Source organism: Drosophila rhopaloa, unplaced genomic scaffold (assembly GCF_018152115.1).
Source record: "Drosophila rhopaloa isolate 14029-0021.01 unplaced genomic scaffold, ASM1815211v1 contig_2, whole genome shotgun sequence".
In the NCBI taxonomy this organism is placed as follows: Eukaryota; Metazoa; Arthropoda; class Insecta; order Diptera; family Drosophilidae; genus Drosophila; species Drosophila rhopaloa.
In genome coordinates, this window is record NW_025335083.1 from 561,216 (window position 1) to 571,149 (window position 9,934).

The 9,934-nt window shown below is 39.7% G+C and overlaps 2 protein-coding genes across 2 annotated transcripts; one reads left to right on the forward strand and one right to left on the reverse strand.

Moving 5' to 3' along the window:
• The first annotated feature begins 2,149 nt into the window (after positions 1 to 2,149).
• LOC108039028 (ribosomal RNA-processing protein 7 homolog A) lies at positions 2,150 to 3,136 on the forward strand. Its single transcript, XM_017115928.2, has 2 exons — positions 2,150 to 2,257; positions 2,313 to 3,136. Exons 1-2 carry the CDS (start codon positions 2,233 to 2,235, stop codon positions 3,086 to 3,088), a joined length of 801 nt encoding a protein of 266 aa, XP_016971417.2. The 5' UTR covers positions 2,150 to 2,232; the 3' UTR covers positions 3,089 to 3,136.
• Positions 3,137 to 7,174: 4,038 nt separating this feature from the next.
• LOC108039027 lies at positions 7,175 to 9,321 on the reverse strand. Its single transcript, XM_017115927.1, has 2 exons — positions 9,001 to 9,321; positions 7,175 to 7,630 (listed from the first exon to the last, which is right to left on the reverse strand). Exons 1-2 carry the CDS (start codon positions 9,319 to 9,321, stop codon positions 7,175 to 7,177), a joined length of 777 nt encoding a protein of 258 aa, XP_016971416.1.
• Positions 9,322 to 9,934: the final 613 nt, after the last annotated feature.

Genomic DNA, 9,934 nt, shown 5'->3' on the forward strand with positions numbered 1-9,934 from the left:
TAACAAAAGTTTCCAATCAATCACTTAGCAAGTTAGACAGTAAATTGGATTCAAAAAATAAGTTTCGAGAAAAACGCTATTGAACCGAGAACGTCAGGCTCAATGACCTGAAGGGCGCAAGTTCCAGAGCATATATCTCATTAAGCATTTATTGATTTAAAATTTTTTGATTATGATATTTTTACATTCACTGTTTTTTCAGGGGTGTTGTTCAATTTGAATTACTCATTTTAAAGTATTAGAAAAAACGTTCGTTTATGGAAGGAACAATGGCCACTAATCAAAGGACTTTATTCGCAGATTCAAATGCAAAATTGTATAATCAATTAAATGGGTTTGTTCCACAGCATTTTGAGTGTTAATTACACTTGAGGATGGCTTCACAGTTCAAAACCGCAATCAAATTGCATTATTCAATCAGCCCCTTGCTCCCTTGGCGGAAGAGATGGGTGGGAGTGGCTGGAGGGATTTTCTTGCTAATACATTGTCAAATGGTACTGCAATTAAGGCCAGTTTTTCAATCCATTATGATTAACGATTTACATGAGGAGTGCCTTGCACTATACACCTTGCCACTTCGGATAACAGTTGACTGATTATATGTAATGATAATTATGCACAAAGAAACACTGCTGTGGTTAAAAAATTTAAATTAAGTTTTCAATTAATTAGCATCTATTCGCAGAGCACAAAACCCCAGGCAGCAAACATGCCCAGCAAACTTCCGCTTTCGGCATGCGGCCGTTGAATAAGCGCTGCCTGCGGTCATTGGATATGTACGTGGGTACTGGCCCCGGATGCAGTTGTGGTGTGCAGTTTTTGTTTTCGGACCATTTGACGGGACCGTCCACACACACGAAAGAAGGGAGATTGAGCCGGACATATAGCGCAAAACAAAATCGGACGAATGCTAAATTACGTGCAGAGCTTACAAAAACATCTGGATTCGCCCTAACTGATGCCGCATTCTGCTCCTGCCTTTTTCTACACTAATGCTGCTTAATTATTTTCCGTTTGCCTTCGAACTTACATTTACAGTCGGTATAAGTTCAATAAATGGTAAAATTCTTGTTTTTAGCCTTTAAATAAAGCTTCGAACCTTAAAACTTATATTAACATGAAAATAAATAGATAGTCTGCTATTTAAGAAACTTATCTATTAACGATAACTGAAGATACTTCCCAAAATTACGAAGGCCTAGAGGCGTATGGTCAGTATGAGCGCTATATACACAATTAATAAAATAGTAATTTATACATAAATATTAAAAAGAGAAAATCAAAATTACATAATTTGGTATACATAACAAATGGGATTAGGAAAGTTCAAAAATTTATATTTCACTTTCTAATACCATCTACAAGGATATATATGTCATGGCATTTTAAAATATTTTTTTATAGAATATAATAAATCAGAAGTTATATTTATTAAAAAAGTGACAACAATTAAAATGGTGTCCTTGCGACAGTGCTGCCCATCAACAATCGTATACTTTATCTATGTTTTCCACCTTTGTGGTATTTAGTCCGAAAATCAACCATAAATGTTGATGATAGCTGTAACAGCTAAGTCACATCCGACAGCGAGCCAAATTGAGCAGGCGGTGTTGCCAGATAGAGCATTTCTGCGGTAAGGCAGCCCTGCAAGCCCGGCTAATGAATAATTTAAAATATACCTGTATATTTGGGTTTAGCCATTGCACTATATTTATTAATACTTGAAAATTATTTCAGTTGACCCACAAAAATAAGCCCAGAATATAGTTCGCAGGTTGCCAAAGCGGTCTCTAAAGAGCACTTTTACTCATTGACTTAATAGGCATAACCTGCAGTGGACTATACTCTCCTGGCGTGCGTGCTTAGCTTTATTTATATATTTTATATTTTGTTTCTTTTGAATTCCTGGAACTTACTTTCAAAGACAGCCCGATAAAGGCGCCCAGGAAGAACACCACAAAGCTCTCGTGCAGGTACAGAAATTAGGTCCGCGGCATGGAGTGGATCAGCAGGATGCCCAGCCAGATCACGCAGATGATGATGAAAAGGAGCAGCAAGGGAAGGTATTTACATATAATTTAAACAAAACAAAAACAAATGTGACATTGGCAACGATTTCGATTAATCGCTAATCATATTCAGCTGTTCCAAATACAACACTGCTAGACAACGCTACCCAACACTGAAAAAATACCACGATGTTTACAAATTCTTCAAACAAGAAAACACAAAATGGTAGAATTAGAGGGTTATGTCGGTAAATAATGAAACAGACTTTGTCCATGCTGTTGCTAATATTATACCCCATTTAGTGGTTCCCCTACGCCCCACGCCGCAGGCTAAACATTGCCACAGCGTCTACATGCGGGAGCACTTTATCCGCCTGATGGATCCAAACAAACCCAAGGGTCGCACGCTCTTCCTGCTCAACGTTCCGCCCTACGTTACGGAGGACAGCCTGAAGACGGTCTTTGGCCGTGCTGGGATCGTAGAGGCCGTGGAGTTCGCCGCGAAGCCGGGCAAGGAGGAGACCATCAAGTGGTACGAGGGTACCGGCGAACCGTTCTCAAACACACGACCGCCCTTCAAATTCAAGGTGGCCTACATAGTGTTCCAGAAGAGCAGCAGCATAGGCAAGGCCCTGGCCTTGAAGAGCATCGACCTCTTCAACAGCAGCGGCGAGTGCCTCCTCCAAACCGGCATGCAGTTGTGGCACGACGAGTACGAGGGCAACTACCTGCTGGAGGCCCACAAGGCAAAGATACAGGTCAGCAAGTACATGGCCGGATACGACAAGAGGGAGCGGGCTGCCGCGGAGGCAGCCAAGACCGGAGAGGCCGATGCCGACGGTTGGGTCACCGTGGGCAAGGAGGGCCGCAACGCTGGCTTCGAGCAGAAAGCCTCTGTGGTTGAACGCCTGGAACAAAAGGTGGCCAGGGATCACAAGTCTAAGGAACTGAAGAACTTCTACACCTTCCAGATACGCGAGAGCAAGATGCAGAATATTGTGGAGATGCGCAAGAAGTTTGAAGAGGACAAGCGAAAGATCGAGCTGCTCAAGCAATCGCGACGCTTTAAACCGTTTTAGTCAGTTCGCATAGGTTAAGCATGAAATAAAACTTCTTTATGATACAGACCCGAACTTCAAGACCCAGCGGGCCAGACCTCAGCCAAATCCTCATAAATTCGCTGCTGTCATTGACACTTTGCCACGACCAAATCCTGGCCACGACAAAATCCCACACCAATGCTATAACTTATAACCGGCCGCAGTGAGGGGCGCCCATAAAAGCTTATAAAAAGCGAATAACAAGAGAGCCAACTTGGGGATTGGAGCTCGGCTCAACAACCGCTGAGCTTATTGTGTGATAATCACATATGGTTTATGTTAATTTGGGAAATGATAAAAATATTTCGCTTATCAATTTTAATCATAATCGCCGCTGCGCCCGAGCCGCACTCTGAAGCTCACTCGCCCAGTCCACACCGCACGCGATCTCTTATTCCCGATCAGGGGAAGGTATTGCTGGCTCAGCTCAGGGCCGGATTGCCGACGCTATGTCGATACATTTTTTTTGTTACAGTATGAATTTGATTCCAACTTTCAACGACTGCAAAAATATATGTACCAAGATACTGAAAGAGTTTTCGACATCATCCGTGTCGTCCTAGCCAGGACTGCCTGTCCTTCCGTATGATCGACCAGATCTCGAAAACTAAAGGAGATGAGAAAATAGGGATTGAACAAGCAGTTTCCAATGGCGCCTAGGCAGTGCAAGCTTACAAGAAAAATTGCAACGCTCACTTACATATATGCGAAAATTATATAAAAATTTAACATACAAATTCAGTGGCCCTTAAATTTGTTGATGATAAAAAAATGTTTGGTCTGAATCAGGGGAGTCACAAAAATCTCTTCCAAATAAATAAATAAATATTACCAATTTTGTGGCTAAGCAGAGGACAGCAGCACATAACAAAGGGAGTTAATAGATGAAGATCGTAGGGTATGTCGCAAACTAGTCTCAGTTTTAAAGCTATCTAAACGAAATTATTATCGGACGATCATCCCACATAATAATCGTAAAAGAAATGAAGGTTTCTAAACACATACAAACCGAAATATGGTGATTTTTCTAATTTAAGAATTAGGTTTTTAATACTACTTATCATACATCTGTCATGGGAACGATCGAAAAATGTTTCGGAAACTGTACATAGCTCTTTTTTAACATATACTTCGGTTTGCCGAAGCTCACATCCTTTACTGTTTTGTTGTACTTTTAAAAATTGGTTTCATCAAATATTTATTTTCTAATTTTGCAAAACACATGAAGTGCTTTAAATTGGCTGGGAAATATTGCAAGGAATTGCAATGTTATCTTAATATTTCTCTCTATTAGAACGGCTGTTAAAAATCTTTGGTATCGGCAAAGTCCAAAAACATCTACGCCTTTGGTAATTAAATCGATTGCTTCAGATAAGTTTTCCTTATATTCATTGAATTATAAAAACAATTATCAAAACTTATTTATTACCTAACGACTTACCAATTACAATTTTTTTGGTCTTTCACTGTCATTTTTCCTGCTCCAATTAATTTTCCAAAGGCCTCCAAAATAATAATCACATAAAAAAAACATAACAGGCTGTCATTTGTTTTGATTTTTGAATTTGAAATTAATTTAACATTAATTATTTTCCATTTAACCCAACATCTTAGTAATACATAGTGCTGTCAGTATCTGAGTCCGCTCCTGATCTGTGACCAATGTGAAGCGCATAAGTCTTCGAGACGACCCAGACCCTAGGTAACACGAGATGTGGCGGAGACATGGGGAGTGAAATACAAACGAGGTACGCGTCGGATAACGCATGCTGACGATGATCGCCTGGTTCTCGTCGACCATCGGCTATCGGCTATGGTTGTGGCTTTGGCTGTTGTTGTTGGTGGCCTACTGTGGAGCCTGGAGACAGCAACACATTCATAATTTCTTCCGATTCGTATCGTTTAAACATTTTAAATTGATTAAAATGCGATAAATCATAATCGCCAACGACGGCCTGGCCCCAGACACTCTGCAACTCGGGAACCCTCTTGCAGATCCGCTCGATACCGATGCCCGGGACCATGTTCGGGTGATGGAACGATTTATGCGCCTTGAACATAATAAAGTGTTAACGGAACGAGTTATTAAGGTAGTCTGAATGGACCTAAGTTAATAAAGGGCCAAGAACAATTTGCAACGGCCAGTGCTGCAGCGCTGAGATGCAGCGTCTAAGGTTGCAGCTAGGCTTAGATTAGCTGGGGCCCAGTCTCAATCTGGGCGCAGCCGAGCTATACCATGTCCCAGCGATAGACGGACACACAAGATGTCGAGAAATATAACATAAACCGACCACACGTACGTCTCCCATGCCGCACAGCTGGACTCCGGTCGCAGTCCTCTGTCCGCTCGACGAGGAAAGGCTGAAACGCCGTGTCTTGTGAGAAGAACAATCAATAAATTTGAACACGTGAGCGGACGCGAATGTGGACGGCACTCAACAGGAATGGGACGGATCGACCGACCAACTCCCCACAACAACAGCAACGATTCAGATCGATAAGTGATCAATGCGCCGTTTCGACTGATAGTTCAGTATTAATGATCCAAAGGGTGGGGAAATGGACGGTGCGGAATTGCACTTTAAGACCCTTTAAATTTATGCAAACATTGATGTTGGAGGGAAAGTGAATGAGGGATCGTTTAGTTTAATATTATTATAATTATTTAAAAGAATACTCTATTAAAAATGTATTTTTAAATTTTGTAAATATAGCTTCTAATGTTTTGAGCCTTTGGATTTAGAACAAAATTTGAAAACTCTTTTAAAACATTTTTAACAAAAACGTTTTTTTCCATTTAAATGTGAATGTTGGTGTTGTTGATTTTTATAAGCAAACGAAAATGGCTTTTATTATATTTATTTTAATGATGATAAAGCCACTCATCTCAACAATCAAGCTCCCTTTAACAAAAAAAATCGATAACATAAAATAAATACAATATACATACGCTTTTAAATTAAAGGCACAAAAATACAAAGAATGTTTTTGGGCCCATTGCGTTCATTGCGTTTCTCGTCCTCGAGGGTTTTATAATATTATATGTATTACCAAAGACCAATATAATCTCTAAAATTACGTTACGCATCTTAGAGATTATATTGGTCTTTGGTATTACCCTGCTTTTATAGCCATTAAGTTGGTTGATCAACGTTTTAACAAATGTATATGCTGTACTAAAACAAAAAAAAATAGAAAACATGTTTATACCCTTGCAGAGGGTATTATAATGTCAGTCAAAAGTTTGCAACGCGGTGAAGGAGACATTTCCGACCCTATAAAGTATATACATATATTCTTGATCAGCATCACCAGGAGAGTCGATCTAGCCATGTCCGTCTGTCGGTCCGTCGGTTTCTACGCAAACTAGTTCCTCAGTTTTAAAGGTATATGCTTGAAACTTTTTGTCTTTCTATTGCAGGTAGTATATAAGTCGGAACGAGCCGGATCCGGCGACTATATCATATAGTTCCATTAGGAACAATCGAAAACAAAATTCCAAAAAATTATTACTTTGTTGTTTAAAATTTTTTTGTTTGTTCTTTGGGATTTGAAAATATTTAAATGTTAACGAACTACGGTTTTAATTAAATTAAAATCGGACAACAATATCATACAGCTGGCATAGAAACGATGGCAAAATCCAGCGCACAATCGACATATGTAGCTTCATTGTTTTATATGCATAGTAATCGAAATGTAGTCGATTTGTATTAACTGCAAGGGTATATAAACATCGGCTTGCCGAAGTTTGCTTCCTTTCTTGTTTTTATTTACATTTAATTAATAGTAATCGAACAACAATATCATATAGCTGCCATAGAATCGATGTCAAAATTCATCTCAAAATCGACATCGCTTCATTGTTTCTAGTAATATAGGCATATAAATCGAAATGTAGTGGATTTGTAATAACTGAAAGGGTATATAAACGTCGGCTTGCCGAAGTTTTCTTCCTTTGTTGTTCAATATAAACCCAACTTTTAGTTTAGTTTAAACAGAAAAAACGGACCTAGAAAACCTAAAAAAAAATAATTCGGAAACTGCGAACTAAAAAAAAACCAGCTAGTAGCAATCGCCAAAGTTGAACCACGGTGTAGCATCAACATCATCCGTCATTATGGGTTCCCTGCGCGCCGTTGACGGGCCGTAAAGATTGAATCGCCTGGAGCCAGCGATCACCTCACGGTACCGCCTCACTGGAGTCCTGGACATGTGCAACTCCATCAAATCCCAGTCGTTGACGTCCCGGAAAACTGAGCGAATCATGTGCATGCGGCCCAGCAGCTCGGTCTCCCGCAATCCCTCGTACCTCCGGCCGGTGCGGGCCCGAAACGTCTTGTAGACCTCGCTTTGCTGCTTTGTCTCCGTGGCCGTCTGGAGTTCCTTGCGGTAAAGGGCTCGGATTCCCCGGCCCAGGTGGCGGATGTGCTCGAAGTTCCGGACGTTGAGTGCCACTAGGGACACGGCGTCCAAGTTTAGAAGCTTGTGTCCATCAATGTAGTTCTCTCGAAATGTTTGCTTTAAGGAAAGTAAAATTCTTAGAAAGTAAAAGTTATACTCCTCTTCTTTTTAGTAGTGTCAAAATCATAGAACTTGGACAAGCGAGTTAATTCGGAGTAATATAATAAAAACAAGAGAGAACGCTATAGTCGGGTGCCCCGACTATCAGATACCCGTTACTCAGGTAAAGGGAGTGCGAGGGAGATGGAGATAGAAACTTTGATCACGCATAACTTTTTAACGAATGGTCCGATTTGAAAAATTTCTTCTACATTTCGATAGGTATTGATAAACACAATAAAACTGCATTTTTACTTTTCCGAAATATTTAAATTTTTAAAATCGTATATAAGCGATTGTGGGCGTCAGAGGGGGCGTGGCACCATTTTGAAACAAACTTGCGCTGCGTAGGAACTCCTAGAATCTGCATGCAAAATGCCAATCTTCTAGCTTTTATAGTTTCCGAGATCTCAGCGTTCATACGGACAGACAGACAGACAGACAGACGGACAGACAGACGGACAGACGGACATGGCTATATCGACTCGGCTAGTGACCCTGATCAAGAATATATATACTTTATAGGGTCGGAAACGCTTCCTTCTAGCTGTTACATACTTTTGCACGAATACAATATACCCTTTTACTCTACGAGTAACGGGTATAATTAGAGCTTTGTTGGACCATTGTTTTTGCCTTAATTCTTAATAGTCACAGTGACGAACTTAAGTATTGGCACAGCAAGCATGTTGAACTTTAAGCCTGTTTTCATTTATCTAATATGCCGATATTAAAAAAAAACAAACATTTTAGATAGAATTATTCATTTACTGTTGAATTTAAAATTTAATAAAATTGTTCTTCGCTTTGTGCATCTATTAAAAATTTAAATTTCTTTAAGTCGACTCCACTTTTATCGTTTTTTTTCGATTTTTATCCGATCTTTATGTAGATTTTTCAATAAGCATACTTTAAACTGAGGCACGCCATATTAACTTCTTGGTGTTTTTAACTACTATATCTAACAATCGCTTACAGAGACTTTTTAGATAAATTTTTTAATTTACTGGATGACTTCTACGAAATTCTAATTTGTAGTTTATACTGTTGTTATAGAACAAAGATTGGTAAAGCGTTGTGTTAACATCACTAATTTTTACACGATGCATTTTAGTAAGATAAAAAAAAGGTCTGCATCATTTATAAAAGTAATGATCTTTTTATGAGGTTTTGAAATATATTGCTTCTGAAATTGTTGTATCAGTAGTTTAAGTTAATTTTTAAAAAGAAATGGACTGAAAGTTTCGCACAAAACATGTTCATAAAGTGTTTGAAAAATGTCTTAATTTACCTGGAAGTCTTAGAAGATCAATTAAAACCCCACTTACCTCATACTCAGGGTAACCAAAATTGCGCAGCCAGTCGGTCACATCGTTGATACTCCACTTGAAGACTTCGGTGCGGGCCTGGGAATCCACGACGGCGGCGCAGAGATTGAAGAGGGAGTCCGGAGTAGCCTTGAAGGGAAGCGGAACGTCCTCTTTGTCGTACTCCACGTCCGGGAACATGTAGCTCGGATAGCGGAAACTAAACTCTTCCTCATCCTGCGGCGGTTCGCATATGTCCGGACTGTCCATACCACTTACAAAATGTGGCAGTGGAGACGGTATGGATGAGGACGAAGACGAAGACGTTGAGAACGACTCCATTCGAGTGGAAGTATCGTACTGCTACTTGGCTACAATAAATTGAGTTGCCCCACAACGTTTCGGTTGCGGTTTCCCCGCAGGAATAAGTGGCGTTCGTGCCTGTTTACATAGGTTGGTTGCGTTTTTTTGTTTCCCTTTCATTTATGGTATGCCCTATATTTTTCCTGATGAAGTTTATACCTTTTGCAAGCTAAAGCTCCACTTTTATTTGAAAAGTTTCATTGCTTTTGGAAACTATTTGCGGGTCCGTTAATAAAAAAAAGTATATTCCTTGAAATTCGAATTTATGACAGATTTGCAGATAGAAATTACTTGCAATATGTGTAACGAAATGTATGACCCTTTTATTTTGTAGAGGATACAAAGTGTCACTGACTACCATTGTTTTTGCTTTCGTTTCTCGTAGTTGCATTTGCATATTCCTTTTTTTGGGTCAATTTGTTTGGGGGTTTTTTGGCACAAACACATCCCCTGGGGTGGGTATTGGCTGCCGGAAAGTATGCTATTTTAAGACAGTCACGACAAGATTCCTATTAATAACAAAGGTTTCGATTCGCAATTTTCACATTTTTGTCCTGAAAATCGAATTGTTTTTTGTTCTGTTTTTGTGGGT

Bases quoted from the DNA above. Each gene is read 5' to 3' on its own strand.
- LOC108039028 (XM_017115928.2), top strand. From the start codon at position 2,233: ATGGTAGAATTAGAGGGTTATGTCG. The intron at 2,258-2,312 runs GTAAATAATGAA...TACCCCATTTAG, and splicing joins AGAATTAGAGGGTTATGTCG to TGGTTCCCCTACGCCCCACG.
- LOC108039027 (XM_017115927.1), bottom strand. From the start codon at position 9,321: ATGGAGTCGTTCTCAACGTCTTCGTCTTCGTCCTCATCCATACCGTCT. The intron at 7,631-9,000 runs GTAAGTGGGGTT...CTTTCCTTAAAG, and splicing joins TTGGTTACCCTGAGTATGAG to CAAACATTTCGAGAGAACTA.